Below are 21,019 nucleotides of genomic sequence, written 5' to 3'. Positions count from 1 at the left end.
TTCTATAAGAATATGAGTACCTGGCCTTCTCTGGTGGTCTAGTGTTAAAAATAAACCTGCCAGTGCAGGGGACACAGGTTCAATCCCTGGTCGGGGAAGATCCCACATGACGTGGAGCAACAAAGCCCTGGAGCTGTAACTACTGAGCCCACATGCCGCAACTACTGAAGCCCATGTGGTTAGAGCCCACGCTCCACATCAAGTGTGGCCACTGCAGTAAGAAGCCCAGGCACCGCAACAAAGAGCAGCCCCCGCGCATTCCAACTAGAGAAAGCCTGGTGCAGCAACAAAGACCCAGCACAGCAGGGGGAAAAAAAGTAAATAAATCTCAAAAAAATAATAATGAGTAACTGGATTCTTAAGAGTTTTGACCTTTCATTAAGCAACTCCAAGGGTAAATCAGAGTGCTTGGGGGGAAAAAAATGCAGATCCGGTAATATATTTGTTACAAAACTAATCTTTTACTGAAATCAGCACTCTTCTTTTTTCTGACAGTGCAATAAAAACCTAGAGCCAATTCTCAGATAATGACAGCAGCAGCTAGTATTAAATAAACAAGACAGTACTTAAAAGTCCGTAACACACATCATTTAATTTTAGGAAGATCCTAACACTTTCATCTTAGGATGGACAAAAGGTTCAGAGAGGTTAACTGCCCAAGGACACTCAATTAGTAGGTAGTGTAAAACCAGGCATGAATTCGTGTTCATAGTTCAAGTGCTCTTAGAATACATTAAACAGTATCTCCCCCAAAATTAGTAGAAGCTCTAGAAAAATGTACATAAGGTGCTACATAAGTAGCGCCTCAGTAGTAGGTTGTTTTGTTCTTCTGCCACAACGTCCTCTGCTCCAGTCTGCCTCCTGTTCCCTTCTACCAACACTAGGCTGGGAAAGACTGTCCTAGATGTTTAGATCAAATGGGAGAGAAATCTAGCTTCCTTGAGAAGCATACTTAAAACACTATGCCAGACCTATTAGTTAAAGCTCAAAAAGAAAATGAGATGGTGGATTAGCAGTAGTGAGCCCGATACAGAGACTGATGGAGAGAGAGAAACAAATGTAATGTCAGGGCAAGAGTAGGAGATAACAATAGTAAATAACAGCAACTATGAACTAAACAACAAAATGTCTCTGCGGACTCCGGCAGAGAATACTGATATCAAAATTTCTAATTTTCTAGTAATACTGATATCAAAAAACTGCTAAGATATCTCTGAAACCAGATGATAGTTAATAAAAAGGTCCTATCAAGAAAGTAAGTCTCTAACCTTTGTTTGGTTGGATTAAGAAAATCTATCTATTCTTAATGAAGAATGGGATGTGTATGAAGTCAGTTACACCTAGAGTTTGGCACAGGGCTAACAGTGACCAGATTGTGAGTGACCACTAACCAGAAACAGTGAGATAGGACAAAAAGGTAAAAAAGCAAAACAAAATCTCAGGTTAAAAAGCAAAACAAAATCACAGGTTAAAAAGCGCTGAGTGCACTGGCCCCTTCATATACGAGCCATCCTGTATATCTGAGGCCAGTATCAACTATAGTCAACTAGACAAATCATACAAGTCAATGTCAATGCCAAGAAAACTGGACAAAGAGATGTCTGATAATTTGAATCTTAAACTTTAAATACCCCAATATAGCGAATGGCTATTGTATTAAAGTTGTTTTAGACAAAAATATCAGAAGTTCTAGAGAAAAGTAAATTGAAGAACATACTCATTCTAATATATTGAAGTATATTCGTAACTGATGTCCTACTTCAACCTATAAAATTTTTCTTAATTTTGTTTGATCAGATTCTATATAATTACAATCCTTCTAAAATACTGTTAGCTTTGACATTCTTGAAACTCTGGGTACCATATGTTTGATACATATTTTTATGGGCTTCATAATTGGATATTTAAAAATTTATTCTGTCACAAATCAACGTAGGAGTTTTCAAAAGATTGTTTTTGTTCATTTTGAATGAATGCCTTATCAAGATTCAGGTTTCTTCTCAAAACAAAAACAACAAAAAAAATATGTGACATTTGAAGAAATTGTATAGTTATACATTCACTGCTTGAAATCCTTAAATATATTTTAGACTTTGAGGCCTAGAATCACAAGTTGCAAAGGTCAAAATACTTTTCTCTTAAGGTGTGCAGTGAACGGAAGATACTAGTGTTTTTAAGACTAGGCTTGAAATTATGGAGGGTCAAAGACCTTACAATAGAGTAGGAAATTTTTTCTAAGTTAAATTTTAATCAAGAGCTAATAAGCTAAGATATTCATCACCCAGAACATTACTTGTCTAGTCTCAGAAGTTAGCACTCTCTTACACAAAGGCACTAGATCACAACAGCAAGGGCAAATGACTGAATCAAAGATTATGCGGTTCTTTCTCTTATACGCAATCTTTTTAAAAAATACACTAGTCATGCAGCATTGTTAATTTTGACTTACACATGAACAGCCAAAGCAACAGTCTTTTAGTAATTTTCTCTATAGTTTGGAAAAATAATCCTCTACAGGTGATTAAAGTAACACATTCAATTTTTTCCATGAGAAAAAGTGTTTTTCTATGCCTTTGGTAAAACATCTTGGCAGACTAGAAGGCAAGGGATAATGAGAGCTGATGGTGCTAGATTCTGATGGAGATAAGAAAGATAAGGCTGTGTGGCCTATAACCAAGGCTCAGAATCAGGCTGAGCCCAGTCCCCACTGACTCTCATTCTCTTGGAGTGAGTCTATTGTGTTTCCTTCTGTTGGAAATTATCTTTAAGACAGGGCCATGTCACTATTATTAGTTTCCTATTGCTGCTTTAACAAATTACCACTAGTTTAGTAGCTTAAAACAACACATATTTATTATCTTATGGTTTTGGAGGTCAGAAGCTTGAAATGAGTCTCACTGGGACAAATCAAGATGTCACTAGGGCTGCATTCCTTCTGGAGGGTCTAGGGGATATGCTTCCTTGTCTTACCTAGCCTCTGGAGGCTACTCGCATTCTTCAGCCCATGGTCCTTTCTTCCATCTTCAAAGTCAGCGATTAGATCACTCCAACCTCTACGTCCACTGTCACGTCTTTTATGACTAACTCTCCCACCTGTTTCACTTATAAGGGCCCTTGTGATTATACTAGACCCACCCAGATAATCCGGGACAACCTCTCCATCTCATGATCCTTAATTTGATTATATCTCCAAAGGTAACATTCTCATATGTTAACACATTCAGATTCTAGTTATTAGGAAGCAGAAATCTTTGGGGAGTTATTTCTGCACCCACAATAACCCAAGCCACAGGTGCCACCAATTATGACATTTGAAGATTCCTAACAAGTAACGTATGGTAGATAATGTTGCCACAAATTCTTTGAAGCTACTTTCATCTGAGAGGTGGAGTTTATTTCCCCACCTCTGAATCTAGACTAGCCTATGACTTGCTTTGAGCAAGAGAATGTGGTAGAAGTGACAAGCAGTTTTCTAAGCCTAAAACTCAGAGGTCTTGCAACTTTCTATCTTCATTCTCTGGGAATGCTATTCTAAGACTGCCAAATAAAAAAATCAGTAGAGCCTACTGGAGAATGAGAGGCCATCTGGAAGAGAATGAGGCACCCCAGGAGACAGACAGCCAGACATGCCAGCTCTCCAGCTCAAAACAGTTGCACAAATGAGCACACAGAAACTGCCCAGCCAGACCACAGAATGGTAGGAAATAAATCACTGTTGCATGTCATTAAGTTGGGGTGGTTAGTTATGCAACTGACATAATATTGGTTACTGGGAAAAACCAGTCTACAATGTGTACGTATCTGGATGAGCTTTTGGCAGGAGGAATAAAGAAGGTCATTTGGGTTAGATGGGAGAGGAGAACAGCAGGTAGACTTTCATGGCTGTATCACAAAGCATGATCAGGCTGATACAGGAAATGACTGTTAAATAAGAATGACCCTGGCTATTTTTATGATCTGTTCTAAGTGGAAATAAAAGCCATTACAGTTTCTAAGAAGAGGCAGATAACTAAAACTATATCAAAGAAAACATAAAGTGCCTACCATACCAGCTTGAGACACAGCAACTGCCCAAAACATGCTTAAAATAAAACAAACCATAAATAAAGAGGTAGGGAAAGACATTTGAGCCAGACAGTAACAACAGGTCCCAGGGCATAAAGTGGTCAAAATCCAGTATTAATACTGTGTGACTTTGGCAGGTCATTGACAATGGAAAAGACAGCTATTCTCTCTGCCCTTACACCCCTGGTCCTGCATGCAGGCTTGGGTTCCTACTGAACATTATGACTGTTTTCACCAAGTAGTATCATTAAATTGAACTGAATAGAATCAAACTGACCTACCTCCCTACGTTCCAGTCTATAAGCTTCCTGCCTTTAAGAGCAAGCCATACATTAACACAGTGACTGGCATGTACTAGGTGGTTCATAAATGTTCATTTATTGGACAGTTTTAGGGAAAACTGATCAAAGAAAACATCCAGTCCTGTTTCAGGTTGGTGTGAACTTCTAAATGCAGCAACCACATTTTTTTAAACTTGGCATTCCAGTTCAGTTCAGTCGCTCAGTCGGGTCCGACTCTTTGCAACCCCATGAACCGCAGCACACCAGGCCTCCCTGTCCATCACCAACTCCCCGAGTCCACCCAAACCCATGTCCATTGAGTTGGTGATACCATCCAACCATAGCATTCCAAGTGCTCAATAAAACAACTGGCCCACAGGAGCCACTCAAATGTTAAGTTGAATCTAAAAAGAAATGTAGTTAGGAAAAAACTGATTAGAGTCTTAAGAAAATAAAACTGGGCAAATACACAGATTACAGATAAGAACCATATCTAACATCTAAGTGAAAATGTCTACAATTTATTTCAGCTTAAGTATATCAACATCATCTGCCCTTTTAAACTAAGAGAAAAATTCTATCAATTTACTATATTGTTCCATTTTGAGAATATCACAGTTCCTCAATTTTCAACTTAACCCCTTTCTACAATTCACACATTAAACTTACCCACATCAGTAGTCCAACTAATACCAATTTAATCATTTAATAATGGCATACTGCTATAACATGTAAACAATTACCATGTAAGAACACAAAACATTAAATGATGATATGGTATTAAACAACTAATTCTGAGCTAGAAAATATCTAAACCCCAATCCTGGCTAGAACAGACTCTAGTTTTGTCAGGCACCACCTTCAGTTTTGTCACTGGTTTATCAACTGAAACTAAACCACCATGAACTAGCTACCTAACAGTTTCTATCAGCCCCAACTCTCTCTCTCTAGATATTCAAAGGAGTTTACAAAAGGCTTCAAGCGAGAAAACTAGTTTTACAAACTGAAACTCTTTGTGGTTGGCCTTAATATGAATAGTAGATGTAATGACTCACAAGGTTAGATTGTGTCTTTGCAAAAACTCGACCTTTAGAAGGAAAAAATGGCACCTACTATTTCATTCAGTACCCAAGAATAGGACCACACTTTACAATCAAATAAGATTCTCCAAGTGCTTTGTTTTCCACTATTCCAAAGCTACATAAAATATAGACCAGTGACTGGCCAACTTTTTCCCAAATGGCAAGACAGTTATTTGAAACTACTCAACTCTGTCCTTTCAGTGCAAAAGTGGTTGTAAATACTATGTAAACAAAATATTAAAAGATATGCTGTGTTCTAATAAAACATTAAATAGGTAAGCCCATAGCTGCTGATCCCTGTTCTATAGTGATCAGTGTTTTAAGACTGTTTTCTGTTATATAACATGGTGGAAATCTTTGAGTGTAAATTTAAACAAAGGTCTGGTGATACACAGAAGTATGCCTAGCCAACAAGACTTTTATCTTTGTTTCCACATGAAAATGATCCGTAATATCATGGCAAAGAGGAGATATTGAGAACTAGACATAAAAAAACGAACTTTGAGGCTCCTTTGTTCCTCTAAATGAATTAGAATTTCCAAACTTACTATAGAACAGAGAAGCTCATCCCGTAAGGACAGGAAGGGGAAAAACAGAAAGTAAACAAGCTATAGGTGGCAGGTGTGGAATAATTTTAGGAAAGCCAAGGAAACAGAGATGCTACATCATTTATAAAAGTCTAGAGAGCAAAGAATTAGAAAGTGATCATTCCAGTATTGTTAGGCACTAAGTAATTTTATTAAAGTGATCTTGTCTTCCTAGGATTCCCTGGTAAGAGACACTGACCTCACTCATTTAGATGGCTCAAACAATATACTCCATTACTCACTGTCATCAACTAAAACGCTGGTCCCAAGTAAAACCTCCTACATAGCTTTAAACAGTCACTGAAGGCAAAAAAAAAAAAGTTAATCATGTATTTTCCATACTTCTAACCCAAACTCGACCCCATGACATACTTCTATCGAACATGCCATGTCTTCATGTCTGCCTCCTTTTTCTACTCACCAAAATTTTCTCTGGAAGGGATCAAATTTATTTACATCAAAACAAACAAACAAAACCCAACTTACATTCAAGGATGTCAAAACTAAAAGGAGCTCAAATTTTATTTCTTACAAATCAAATAAACTTTCTCTAAACTTTGAAATCTCAGTCATCAGCAAACAAAGGAAAAAAAAGACAAGATGAGAATGTTGCCAGTGCCACAGCCTAGAAGACAGACCCGATTACTTCTTTACCACTGTGTGGAAGCAGAGAACAGTGTCTGTTCCTCCTTTCTTCACATGGCTGCCCAGCTAGATTAAATTCCGCAGCTTCCTTTATAGCCAAATGTGGCAATGGGCCAGAAATGTGCCTTCACCTTGCCTAGAATGTGGATGTGATACCAGGAAGCTCACAGTCAGGTCACAATGCCAGCCCTGGACTGCTCAAGACTTCTTCACATGAAAAAATAAACTCAGTTTTTGAGGTCTCTGTGAGAACAGTCCAAACTATACCTTAACTGACCATATGTCATATTTTACTATGCTGTCCTAATAGGTTCTAAGTTAAATATTTCTTTAAAAGAACACCTTATTTGGCTGAAAGCTTTAAATCATTTAACTAAGCAATCCATAAACAGCAGTACCAGGATTACAGTATTGATTTTCTCAGATACCATCTTTCTTATATGATAGTCAAAAAACTGCTGGCTCTGCTTACATGGAAGCAGCATCAGATCAGATCAGATCAGATCAGTCGCTCAGTCGTGTCCGACTCTTTGCGACCTCATGAATCGCAGCACGCCAGGCCTCCCAGAGTTCACGGAGACTCACGTCCATAGAGTCAGTGATGCCATCCAGCCATCTCATCCTCTGTCGTCCCCTTCTCCTCCTGCCCCCAATCCCTCCCAGCATCAGAGTCTTTTCCAATGAGTCAACTCTTCACATGAGGTGGCCAAAGTACTGGAGTTTCAGCTTTAGCATCATTCCTTCCAAAGAAATCCCAGGGCTGATCTCCTGAAGAATGGACTGGTTGGATCTCCTTGCAGTCCAAGGGACTCTGAAGAGTCTTCTCCGACACCACAGTTCAAAAGCATTCATTCTTCGGTGCTCAGCCTTCTTCACAGTCCAACTCTCACATCCATACATGACCACGGGAAAAACCATAGCCTTCACTAGACGAACCTTTGTTGGCAAAGTAGCACCATATTATAATACAAACATAAAAGTATCTAAAAATAACATTTCACTCCTTTTTTTTGATAAGTATGATTGTGAAAGTGAGATGAAAAATCTCATGGAATCACCAAAATACCTGAAAATTAGGCACTAGTAGATTTTACACTTTAAAGGTATAGGGTGGCAATACTACTAAAATACAAAGATTTCTTAAATGTATATAAATTTGTCTCTTCCTGATTTCTGGCTTACTTTCATGATTATTACACAGGGATACAGACATGGATGGCATAAGACAGGGGTGAAAAGATCAGGCTTGGCTGAATGTAGTAAATGCTTCTCCTTCCCCCAAAGCTAAGTTGTTGGCATGCTTTGATAGTATCTAAATTGTCTCCCCTTTAAAAATAGTTTTCATCTTTGGCCAATATCACTGGTTTTCCTCTCTGCTACATGTAAGGATCTGCTTCTTTTTCTCCCTTCCCTCCCCCTACCACCCTAGAATTGGCCTTTTTAAAAATCCCATTGAGGCTACTAACCACTGCAGCTCCATTTTTTTTTTTTTTTCATACTTCTCTGTTGCCTGTCATAACTCAAAAGACAGAGAGCCTGGTGCCACCAGGTATAATCCTTGCTGCACATCAGTAAGGTGCCCTTGCTGGGGTGCTTTTTAATTTACCACTTCCCAAATCCCACCCTAACCCAATTAAAAAAGAATCTAAAGGATTTCAAAAGCTCCCCAGGTGATAATGAATGTTCAGTGAGGGTGAAAGAAAAAATATGGCCTCTGAAGATCAGAAAATCTATATTCAAATCCCAGTTTTGCCATTTAATAGCTGTGATTTTGGACAAGTTACTCAACCTTCCTAAACTCCATTTATTCCTAAAGTATCCACTACATGTCAAGCACAATGTCAGATGTTGAGTTAGGGTGATCATGACAGTCCCTGTCCTCTAGAAGGTTACAGAAGAAACAGGAATTAAAGGGAAAAAAAGTGAAAGTCGCTCAGTCATGTCCAATTCTTTGCAACCCCCATGGGCTGAAGCTCACCACGCTCCTTTGTCCATGGAATTCTCCAAGCAAGAATACTGGAGTGGGTAGCCATTCCCTTCCGCAGGGCATCTTCCAGACCCAGGGATTGAACCTGAGTCTCCTGCATTGCAGGATTACCATCTGAGCCATCAGGGAAGCCCATACAAGCAAACAAATGTAATCCTAAAAGGGCTACAAAGACACACAAGGAGGAAATCCAGTCTAGATTCCAGGGATCAGCAAAATCTCTAAAAAGGTAAAAGCAAGGCTGAGTTCTGCAGGACAAGTAATGATAGCCAGATAAGGCTGCTAAAGCAAGATAGAGGAGGAAGTGTATGCAAAGGCCTGGATAGTAGTCAGCTTATTTGGGAGATATAAGTAGTTCAGCAAAACTAAAATAAGAATGAGGGAGGAACAAGAGATGAGGATCAACAATGACTTCAGCTTCCACATTTGCAAAACAAAGATATTATTTGCTCTGCTTGGTTACTCAAAGATCAAATTACATATATAGCAAACTGTCTTGAACACAACAGGTACGCAGGTGATAAATTCCCCCACCTTTCACATGAGAAGAAGCTTGCCTTTTATAAGCATTTCCAATCAACAACACACTTTTTCTTTTGAGCCAATCAACAACACACTTTTTCTTCAGATGATTTCATCATAGCACAGAATTCAACAGTAAGTTCTTTTCAGCTATTTTGTTTTTCTGGGGTGCATCTTATCTACTGTGGATTAATGAACAGTCAACTCTTAGGTCTCAAGGACACTAACATTGAGACTTCCTTCTAAAGGTTCAGACACTTGAGGGTTCTCCAACACCAGGCTGTAGATAAAAAAGGTTTTAATATATTGTTTAAATGAACTGAAGCTGTGAAGCAATACAGAATGTGGACCACAATACTTCAAATCCAACCCTGACTCTGATACTCACACGAGCTTCGTGCTTAGTCACTCAGTGGTGTCTGACTCTTTACAACCCCATGGACTGCAGCCCGCCAGGCTCCTCTGTCCATGGGATTCTCCAGGCAAGAATACTGGAGTCAGTAGCCATTTTCTTTTCCAGGGGATCTTTCAGACCCAGGGATCAAATCCAGGTCTCCTTCATTGCACGCAAATTCTTTACTGTCTGAGCCATCAGGGGAGCCCTGACTTTGACTTGAGTTAGATATTAATGATTTACGTTGGGTAAGAGACATCTTTCTGTGTCTTGGTTCCCTTATGTGCCAAAACGAACAATATAAAACAGGATCCCTTAACACAATATAACAGAGCTACTTTTTAACTGCCACTGCCTCACTCCCCCCACATTAAGGGATGGGTTAGGTAAGAACAGACTCTTAAAGCTATCTTTCCCTGATAGAGATCCTGGAGGTCAGCCATAGCTGGCAGCAAAGATGTATATCAGACTTTTCATGGTCAATTGATAAAGCTACCTAGATTCTGCAGATGTCCTTCGGCTCCAAAATGCTTTGATTCTTTTAAATACTATTTTAGCCCTTTAAGAATTAATTCACATAAACCCTAAAAACAAGTCTAAAAATTAATTTATTTCTGAAGAGAATATTAATGACTCAATTTAAAATGAGAGGACTCATCCAGAGAAGAATTACCAATACAAGATTAGAATGGCAAATATTGTCAAGATGCTATTTTCATTATCTTTCCTGGTACAAGGTTTATTAGAAAACTTTACTATTCAGTTTTATGTTTCAATATGCCTCAACTTAAAAAAGCTACTTTTAGAAGCATGTCAGGTGATAATGTTAAAAATATGTCTGTGTGTGCTTAGGTGCTTAGTTGCTCAGTTGTGTCTCACTCTTTGTGATCCCATGGACTATAGCCCACCAGACTCCTCTGCTCATGGAATTTCTAGGGAAGAATACTGGAGTGGGGTGCCATTTCCTACTCCAAGGGATCTTCCGGGCCCAGGAATTGAACCTGAGTCTCTTGGGTCTCCCACACTGGCAGGCAGATTCTTTACCACTAGAACCATGTGGGAAGCCCCCACCTTAAAATATGGAGACTTCTATTAAATATTTTTGGTCTTAAGTGTGAAATTTTACTACATTCTGAATGGCATCACAGCTTCCCACATGGAATGACACAAATAGAGTTCTTGATAAGGAAATCAAATTATTTTAGTAACTCACCCCTGCACATTAATGTAGAGAATGTAGTCAGCTGATCAATGACTTTTAATTTAGAAGTAGCTGTATTTAGAAAGAAGCAACTTTTGAGTGCCTATTATATACCAATCACTGTGCTAAAGAGAATTATGTGTATTATGTCATTTAGTCCTCTGAGGTAGGTACAGTCATCTCTCAGTATCCATGGGGGATCTGGTTCCAGGACGCACACACCCCCATATTAAAATCTGCAGATGCTCAAGTTCCTTATATAAAATGGTTTAGTATTTGCATACAACCTACGCACATCCTCTCTTTCACTTTAAACTATCTCTAGGTTACTTATAATACCTAACACACAATGCATATGTTATATATATATAGCTGCGGGTATGCAGCAAATTCAAGTTTTGCTTCTTGGGACTTTCTGGATTTTTTTCCTACTACTTTAGGTCTGTGGTTGGTTGAATACTCATATGCAGAACCGGCATCCTCAAATACAAAGAACCAACTGTACTATTATTAGCACACCTATTTTACAGAAGGGAAGTGGACCTTAGATTTTGTACCTTACTCAGTTATTCTTTGAACTCAGAGCTCAAGAAAAATCCTTAAATTAACTCTGGTTCAAAGCAGTTTTCTCTAGGTACAATACACCTTAATTAACTTAGAATCTTCAGAAAATTAAAGCCACATTATAGCACAAACTTCATAAACAGTGACTGAATTTCCCCTTCAGTTTTCTCTTTAATATGCCAAAATAATTCTAGAACCTGAGCTTTCCAAATCCTTTAATCATTTATGGTGCTCTCTGCTATGCCTACCATTAGAATGATTTTAAAAAACATTAATACTGTATCAATTATTTTTAAAAGCACAGAGATAATCAAGAGATCCTAATAGTCTTAAACACTATCCTCAAACCAAAAGATAAATGGAGATTGGGAAACTTGCATTCTAAAGTGCCATCATCCAGATAAAATTACTCTGTGAATTAGAGTAATTTCAATCAGATTCTATAAAATGGAACATTTTTCTCAAGACTAAAATTAGAGTGTAACCATAGGATAGTTTAAGGGCCCAAACTTTGGAACATAAAATGGTCTGACACGTGTCAAATTCAACAGCAGAAGGCAAGCAGCAGGGGCTAGGGAGAGAAGGAACAGTTTAGAAAAGTAGTAATAAATGACAAAATGACTTACCTATTCATCTCACTGGCAGCTGTACCTTAATTACTCTCAAAAATCACATGCTGCTAAAATAAGTTCTAATATCTTACTATACGGTGTCCTGCATTTTAAGTTAACACATTACATTATTAAGAGAATCCCCAATGACATTTCATAAGGACTAGAAACTCAATTATATTTTCTTAGAAGGCACAAGCACTTATGACTTAACAGTTACTAACACACAACAATCTGGTGTACATAATCTAACAAACCAGTGTAGGTGTGTATACTCTGTTAATTCCTTAACTTATTAATCACTCTTAAAAAGGATTGCTTTCTTCAAAATACAAATGACAATACCATAAACACAATTTAAAGTGTCACATATGCTATTTGGTAATAAAAATCAGATGAATTTTTTTTAAAAACTGTTATTATACTTAAAGTCCATTTACTATGTAAGAACTCAGCATGACAAACACAAAGTTATTAAATGAGGAAATGGAGGCAGGAGATTCCACTTCAGTTGTGTGACAGGAAGTACTAGCTCTGGAAGTTTAGAAACAGGAATACCAAGCTCTGCTGTAGCACAAGAAATAAAGGAAAATATGCTGATGAATGAGAGTAAAAGAAGTTCTTTTCAGTTACAACCTGCGATATATTAAAGGCAACCCAAAACCATTCCAAAAGTTAAGGGGAAAAAAATGCCTCGTTTTTTTCCACTAGGCTTAGGTGACAATGTGCTTCCTTAGGTACACTGGAATTCAGATTCTGCAGTTTCACTGTAACAAGACTGCTTGTGACTCATGTTTTACACATCCTTAGAGAGACAAGGGTGACTTGTAACATTTAACAGGTTAGTTTCTATTTTAAGTTGGATTATTACATTTTTTATAGCAACACATAAGTAAATTATTTTTAAGTGTCTAAGTTTCACAACAGTGAATAAACTGAACATTACTAAACTGTACAGTTAAAAATGGTTAAGATGGTATATTCTGTTATATCTTACCACACAAAAAATGAGAACGTTAATCAGAAATTATTCCACTTAAATGTTAATAGTAATTTGTTACATAAAATTTGATTACTCATAAACCAAATTCTTAGGCTTAATTTTTAGTAATTTGTTACTGTCATTAGCAGCTGGATTCGTTTCACTGTAACTAATTTTTAAAGATACTTCCATACATGAGGAAATTTTTTAATTTTAAAGTAGTGTGTGAGTGAAAGCACTATACTCAATTAGCATCTTTCAAATCATCTGAATTACTTACTGCCAACAAATACTGGTTATGAAATTATAAATGTGGTTCTACTTCAGCTGATTCTTTCATTCAGTGAAGTGCAAATTTCGAAATTAGGAGAGCAAGATCCCTAAATGAACAGGCTTTTCTTAAAGCAGTGGTAGTCTTGATTGTGAGGCAGGCAACACTTCCCACTCCTCAGCCTTTAGCACAGTTGTGGCCCAAAATACTAAGGTCAATCATTTTCCATCACCGTTTTCTCACCTGGCTCAGCCCTACCAAATTTGACAGGCTTTTGTAAACTTTCTTAAGGTTCTGTTCAGAAAAGCGTGCAATCTAGGTGAGTTTGGTAGCACGGAAGGGCCTGAGAGGAATCAGCTTGGCTCGGCCAACTCGGGGGTTGGGGGGGGGGGAATAGTCTCCAGGAAAAGAAAACCGGATTGGCTTCAACTTTGCGCAAACCCTCTTTCTCAGTCACAGATAGCTCCATTCCCGATGAAGGGCTGTGTTCTCGAAAGATCTACCCCTTTCCAACTCAAATGTCTTTCCCAGATCAGCTGCTTGAGGGGCCAGCGGCGCTCAACCCACGCCCTCTTCTCCGAGTACCTTCTTCAAGTGCCAGAGCTGGCCTCAGCTCACCCTACAAGCTCCCATCCAAGCCCTGCACGAAAGCCCTACACGAAGACTGGCCCTGGCCCGGACCCCGCCCGTGGAAAAGTCTGCCCCACCATCACAGCAGGGGGCCCCGCCTGGGCGGCCGTGGCCGTTTGAGGGTCTGCGCTCCAGGGTCCGCGGCGGACAGCCAGGACCACAGGAGTCTCTCCGTAGTGGGAAAAGACGGCCTCACCTTGACCCTGATCTCGTAGGTGGTGAAGCGGCCCCGGCCGACCCCCACTGTCTGCGGGTTGCTCACATCTATCTCGAGGAAGTTGCTGGGAGGCCCGTAGGCGTCATTCAGGTTCTGCGGCTTGGTGATCAGCCGCCGGGTGTCCGCCACGGTCTCCGCCATTTCGCTGCTGCAGCCGCCGCCGCCGCCGCGCCGCGGACTCCCTCCGCCCCCTCCGCGTTCTACCGACACCTCCGCCGCCGCTGCTGCTGCTGCCCGCCGCGGGGACACCGGGCTCGCGCGCAGCGGTCGCAAGGCGAACGAGCACGTAGAGCGGGCGTTCACCCCCACGCGCGTAGCTCCTCCCCGCGTCCCTCCGGCTTCCGCCTCCTGTGCCCTGGAGGGAAACAGCTGACCTGTCGGAACTTCGCGCCCGAGACCCGGGAGACCCAGCGGAAGCCGCGGAAGGGGACTGGGTCTAGGCAGAGGAGGGGAAGAGCAGGCTTGGAACTTGTAGGTGCGGACAGGTTCCGGCCGGACTACAGAGCCCACAATGCACCGGGCGAGCGCGCCCCCGCCGGGCCGAGGCAGAGCTCCTTCGGGCTCAGTTTCCGTGTCGGCCTCGGCCTGGAGCAGTGGAAAGAGCACTATACGAGATCTTCGCGGCCTTGGAAGACGCGGGGACAAAAGTTAAATGGCGAGCTAGGGGAGGTTTGCCCACAGTCCGAGCAAAATTGCCTACGCTAATTCAATGCCAACCTATCCACCGTCTCGCTGTGAACCACTGAAAATGCCTTTCCAGATAGATAACTTTGAATTAATGCCTCAAGTGATTTTTGACATCAATTTGATAGTTTTACCGTACATGCGTCTGGCTTGGTAAATTGTGGTAGAGTGGTCTAAAAACTACTTCATAAGATCATACCGTAAGGTCAAGCCGTTTGGGGAGACTGATCAGTCCTCTAAAACAAGATAATATATGGGCTGAAACTTGCCTTGAATTTCTGATGGTCGAGTGATCTGCAGCTTTTCCCCTTCACTTACCACACAGTTACAGTAAATTAAAAAAAAAGTGGTAAACATATTGCTGCAGCATTTGAAATGGAATTCAGATAACCTTTATCAGAAACGAAAAAACGACAAAACAATTAAGTAGATCATAGTTAATCTCCGACAAATGCAAACTGAGCATTGAGGTAAAAGGACAGATGTCTATCCCTGCCTGGGGAGTTATCTCTCTTGTTACGGTTTCATAACCCTTTTTGCGTTTCTTTATATGTTGAGTTTCAGAAAACTTATTCACTTTAAATAATCTGATTTGTCCCTTAAACTAAAAAATTACCTGCATCTTTAGCAATGCTCAGAAAAGTTGGTGTAAAAAATTACTTAAGCATGATGTCAATCCTTTTCAGGAAAACTCAACATTCATTCATTAAGCAAGGATTTACTGAAGACCTGCTAGGTGTTTTCAACTCTAGATATTAGAGGTAAAAGGGTGAGGAAGACATTAAAATTCCCTGATCTCATCAGGTTAATTGTTTTGTATTAATATATTGTCTATCTTGGGTAGACAAATAATAAACCAATAAGTAATACATCTACCAATATGATTAATGTTATAAAGAAGATAATACTGGGTAATGTGAATGAAAGTGACCCAACAAGCTCATTAAGTTGGTCAGCGAAGTTCTTTGAGTGTATCTCTCCAAGAGAGAGTAATATCAGAGTAAGTATGCCCAGACAGGACTCCCAGAATAAGGGCATACTTACTCTGTTGCAAGAGACCAAAGGGAAACTTGACAGGTATGATTACAGCAGTGAGCTCAAGAATGTATTTAATGATTCTTTGAATTGAACTATGTGAGACCTGAGAGACCAAGAACCACTCTATTGTGTTGTCATCCATGACACTTGAACAAAGCAATTATGGGATATTTGCTTAGAAAGCTTCTGTCTCATTGGAGGCCATGGCAGAGTAGCTTTGGGCAGCAGCAATTGCCTGCAGTGAAGTAGCATCTACAGAAAATAGCAGCACAGTCACACAGCTAAAGAGCTTCCCAGGATAAACATCTGGAAAAAAATCATCTTTATTTTTCAAGGCGATATGATTGCATTCCTAGAAAAACCTATGAAGAGTAAGCTAGTAGAATTAGCAAGAAAATTTAGTGACTGAATGAAGGTATCAAATTTAATTTATAGTTTTCCTCTAAGCAATGTCTAGTTAGACTGGAGATGGGAAAAATATCATATTCATAACAGAGACCAAAGTAAAAAAGAAAACAAGAATGGAAGGCACAAGAGCTACAGGAAACAAAATTATGAAATTTTAATAAAAGATATAAGCCAAAACCTAAATAAAAAAGACTCCATGTTCTTGGATAGGAGGACTTAATATAAAACAAATCACCTAATTTACTATTAATAATGCAAATAGAATCAGAATCCCACTGCAGTTGGTTTTACTTTGCCTTGGGTGCATAGGGTAGTAGTGGACAAGAATTTTCTTTTTTAAGTTCATATGTTGGAGATTAACCAAGAAGACCATGAACATGAAAAGAAAAATGTGATTTGCTTTACCAAATGTTAAAACTTAACTATAAGACTAACTGTAAGCAAAAGCATAGGGAATTCCCTGGCTGTCCAGTGGTTAGACTCCTCACTTTCACTGCAAGGCCCCAGTTGGATCCCTGGTCTGGGAACTAAGACCTCACAAGCTTCTCAGCACAGACCAAAAAAAAAAAAAAAAGGCCACAAGAGTATGGTTTTGGCTGTGTATAAGATAGAGTGTAGTACAGAGGGAGCGTTTCAAATCATTGGGGAAGTATTTCTGGCATAATCCCCTGCATTATGTGTGTCTGACTCTTTGTGACCCGTGGACTGTAGCCTGCTAGGTTCCTCTGTCTGTGGGATTTTCCAATCAAGAATACTGTAGTGGGTTACCATTCCCTTCTTCAGAGGATCTTCCCGACTCAGGAATTGAACCCAGGTCTCTTGCATCGTCTGCATTTTCAGGCAGATTCTTTACCACTGAGCCACCTGGGAAGCCCACCCCTGTGTTATACCATATATGAAAAAATTCCAGATAGAACTTATTTATTGTTGATGGTGGGTTTTTTTTATTTTGGCCACACCACATGGCTTGTGGGATCTTAGTTCCCCAACCAGGGATTGAACCCAGGCCCTCAGCAATGAGAGCATGCAGTCCTAAACATTAGACCACCAGGGAATTCCAAGATACAATTCAAATATTAATATGTGTGTGTGTGTTTAGAGAAATTTTAGGAGAAAAATTGTACAACCTTGAGTAAAAAAGTGCTTCCTAAGCAATATGGGAAACAAACTATAAAGAAAAAGTAGTCATTTAAGTGCATAAATTTTTTGTAAAAATTACTTTTAAAAAAGACATTATAATAAAAGAATTGAAGGAAATATGTTTGTAACAAGTAAGATAGTAAAAGGCTAATATTCCTAATGTGAAAAGAACTCCCCATAAATTGATAAGAAAAAGAATCCCATAGAAAAATGGGCAAAGAATGTGGATAGGTCCTATTTTATACTTTTTCAGATAATGAATTTATCAAATCTGCATAATAACTCTAAAAGTGGGTACTATTATTGTCCGCATTTTAAAAATGGGAAAACTGAGGCACAAAGGCAAAATAACTTGAGTACAGAATGGCAAAACTAACTCCAGTATTTACATATGTAACCACTATTTTTTGCTCTCTCTTAGGAAAAGAAATTCAAATGGACAGTAAATGAGAACAATATGCTCAATCTCATTAATCAAATAAATGTGCGTACGTGCTAAGTTGCTTCAGTAATGGCTGACTGTTTGGGACCTCTTGAACTGTAGCCCATCAGGCTCCCCTGACAATGGGATTCTCCAGGCAAGAATACTGGAGTGGGTTGCCATGCCCTCCTCCAGGGGATCTTTCCGACCCAGGAATCAAATCCTCATCTAAGCAAATATGAAATACTGTTTTCTGTCTAGCATATTGGCAAAAATAACAAGTAACAGGGAAATAACAGGGAAACAAGGATTTCCCTGGTGGTCCAGTGGTTAAGACTCTGCACTCCCAACACAGAGGGCCCTGGTTGGAACCCTGGTAGGGGAACTAGATCCTGCATGCTGCAACTAAGACTTCATAAGCTGAAACTAAGGATCAGGCAGGCCACAACTAGATCTAGTGCAGCCAAATAAATAACTAAAAAAACCCCCACAAGATCAGAAACAGTGTTATGGAGACTATAGGGAAATAGACAATTTGCTCATATTTATCAAAATTAAAGATATTTGGGAAAAAGTATTTAGGAAACTTTGATCCCCAAATCCAACTTTTGCTGCAAGAGACTATAGTACTTAAGAATGTAACCACAAGAATGTTTATGGCAGCTTTATTTGTGGTGGTGAAAACTGAAAACAGCCTGAATTAGAAATGCTTGGATTATAGTATATTCAAACTATGGGAAAGTATATAATATTTTTATGTAATTTACATGTAATATATAAATTAAATAATAGAGTAGATGAAATAGTTTAACTTTTATTTAAGATGTTAGAGTATACCTATTTTTAGTTATTAGAGTTAGAAGAGGAGGGACTTCCCTGGTGGTCCAGTGGCTGAGACTTCACACTCTCAATGCAGGGGCATTGGGCTTGATCCCTGGTCAGGGACGCTGCAACTAAGACCCAGCACAGCCAAATAAATAAAAATTTTAAAATGAATTAGAAGAGGAATATCCATGATATTTTGGAAAGAGGATCAAAGAATAATATGTGCAGTATGATCTAATTTGGGTAAACAAATAAAAGCCTGTCAGTCTACGTATGAAAGGATATACACCAGACTGTTAACACTGTTAACTCAAGAAAGGGTGGTAATTGAAGCGAGGAGTAGGGATGAGAAGACACAAACATAATCTAAGCATGGGCTAGATTATAGAAGACTATAACCAATTTTATGTTTTCCTAATGGTCCATTGGAGAAGGCTCTTGAGAGTCCCTTGGACTGCAAGGAGATCCAACCAGTCCATTCTAAAGGAGATCAGTCCTGGGTGTTCTTTGGAAGGAATGATGCTAAAGTTGAAACTCCAATTCTTTGGCCACCTGATGCGAAGAGCTGACTCATTGGAAAAGACTCTGATGCTGGGAGGGATTGGGGGCAGGAAGAGAAGGGGACAACAGAGGATGAGATGGCTGGATGGCATCACTGATTTGATGGACATGAGTTTGAGTGAACTCCGGGAGTTGGTGATGGACAGGGAGGCCTGGCGTGCTGCAATTCATCGGATCACAAAGAGTCGGACACGACTGAGCGACTGAACTGACCTGAATGGTCCATTTTAGACAAATTATGTCAATTTGCCTGTATTACTGTGTGTTCCTTGAGTAGTGTATTAGCTTATCATAGCTAGGTAGATCCGATCACTAAGATCATCCATTCCTGTTTATTCAGAGATCACTGAACAGTCAACTGATCGTAATTTCATTTTTGTGAGGATTTTCTTTTTTTTAATTTTTTTGAATTGAAATATAGTTGATTTATAATGTGTTAGTTTCAGGTGTTCAGCAAAGTAATTGCATTATATATTATGTATATGTATATATGTGTGTTTATATATATTCTTTTTCAGATTATCTTCCATTTAGATTATTACAAGATATTAAATATAGTTCCCTGTGCTACATAGTAAATCCTTGTTGTTTATCTATTTTATATATAGTAGTGTGTATTTGTTAATTTATCCCTCTCCCCCATCCTTTCCCTTTTTTTTTTCTGTGTCTGTGTTTCTGTTTTGTAAGTTCACTTGTATCATTTTTTTTAGATTCCACATATAAGTGATACCATGTGGTATTTGTCTTTCTCTGACTTACATATATGATAATCTCTAGGTCCACCCATATTGATGCAAATGACAATATTTCATGCTTTTATGGTTGAGTAATATTCCATTTTATATACAAACCACATCTTCTTTATCCATTCATCTCTTGTTGGACACTTAGATTGCTTCCATATCTTGACTGTTGTAAACAATGCTGCTATGAACACTGGAGTGCATGTATCTTTTAAAGTTAGAGTTTTCAGCTTTTCCTGATAAATACCCAGGAGTGGGATTACTAGATCATATGGTAGCTCTGTTTTTAATTTTTTAAGGAACGTCTGTACTATTTTCTATAAAGGCTGTCCCAATTTATATTCCCACTAATAGTATAGAAAATTTCCCTTTTCTCCACACCCTTTCCAGAATTTATTATTTGTAGACTTTTTGATAATAGCCATTCTGACTGTGTGAGGTGATACTTCATTGTAGTTTTGACTTGCATTTCTTTAAGACTCAGCAATGATGAACATCTTCTCATGTGTTCATTGGCCATCTGTATGTCTTCTTTTGAGAAATGTCTATTTAAGTCTTCTGCCGAGTTTTTGATTGGGTTGTTTCCTTTTGATATTGAGTTGCATGAGCTTTTTGTATATATTGGAAATTAAGCACTTATCTATTGCATTGTTTGCATATATTTTCTCCTATTCCATAGGTTTGTCTTTTTTTTTATTAATGGTTTCCATTGCTGTGCAAAAGCTTGTAAATTTGATTAGGTCCTATTTGTTTATTTTTACTTTTATTTCTTTTGCCTTGGGAGATTGATCTTAGAAAGTATTGCTACAATTTACATCAGAGAATATTTTGCCTGTGTTCTCTTCTAGAAGCTTTTTGGTGTTACATCTTATATTTAAGTCTTTAAGTCATTTTGAGTTTATTTTTGTGTATGGTGTGAGGGCATGTTCTAACGTCACTGATGTACATGGGACTGTCCAACTTTCCCAACACCAGTTGCTGAAGAGACTGTCTTTTCTCCATTGTATATTTTTGCCTTTCTTGTCAAAGATTAATTGACCAGATGTGTTTGGGCTTATTTCTGGACTCTATTATGTTCCGCTCATCCTTTTGTCTGTTTTTGTGCCAATACTACTCTGTTTTATAGTAGCTTTGAGATATCGTTTGAAGTCTTGAGAGGG

General features: G+C 38.9%; 1 protein-coding gene and 1 long non-coding RNA gene across 2 annotated transcripts in view; both read right to left on the bottom strand.

Moving 5' to 3' along the window:
- The window catches only part of SNX3 (sorting nexin 3), a 48,415-nt gene extending 34,114 nt beyond the window's left edge, over positions 1-14,301 (bottom strand). Inside the window, exon 1 of the mRNA XM_086317460.1 lies at positions 14,019-14,301. Within this exon, the coding sequence (XP_086173586.1) occupies positions 14,019-14,180 (162 nt within the window). The 5' untranslated portion in view covers positions 14,181-14,301. The remainder of the gene's footprint in view (positions 1-14,018) is intronic.
- On the bottom strand, positions 6,506-8,812 carry LOC147365872 (uncharacterized). Its single transcript, XR_015132967.1, has 2 exons — positions 8,639-8,812; positions 6,506-7,596 (listed from the first exon to the last, which is right to left on the bottom strand). It is a non-coding gene; the product is annotated as an uncharacterized LOC147365872 (long non-coding RNA).
- Positions 14,302-21,019: the final 6,718 nt, after the last annotated feature.

This window comes from Bos grunniens, chromosome 9, assembly GCF_055505025.1.
Source record: "Bos grunniens cultivar Pamir isolate PY7600 chromosome 9, Bosgru_T2T1.0, whole genome shotgun sequence".
NCBI classification, from domain to species: domain Eukaryota; kingdom Metazoa; phylum Chordata; class Mammalia; order Artiodactyla; family Bovidae; genus Bos; species Bos grunniens.
Note: the sequence above shows the minus strand (reverse complement) of the source record. Positions and strands in the feature narration are given on the sequence as shown.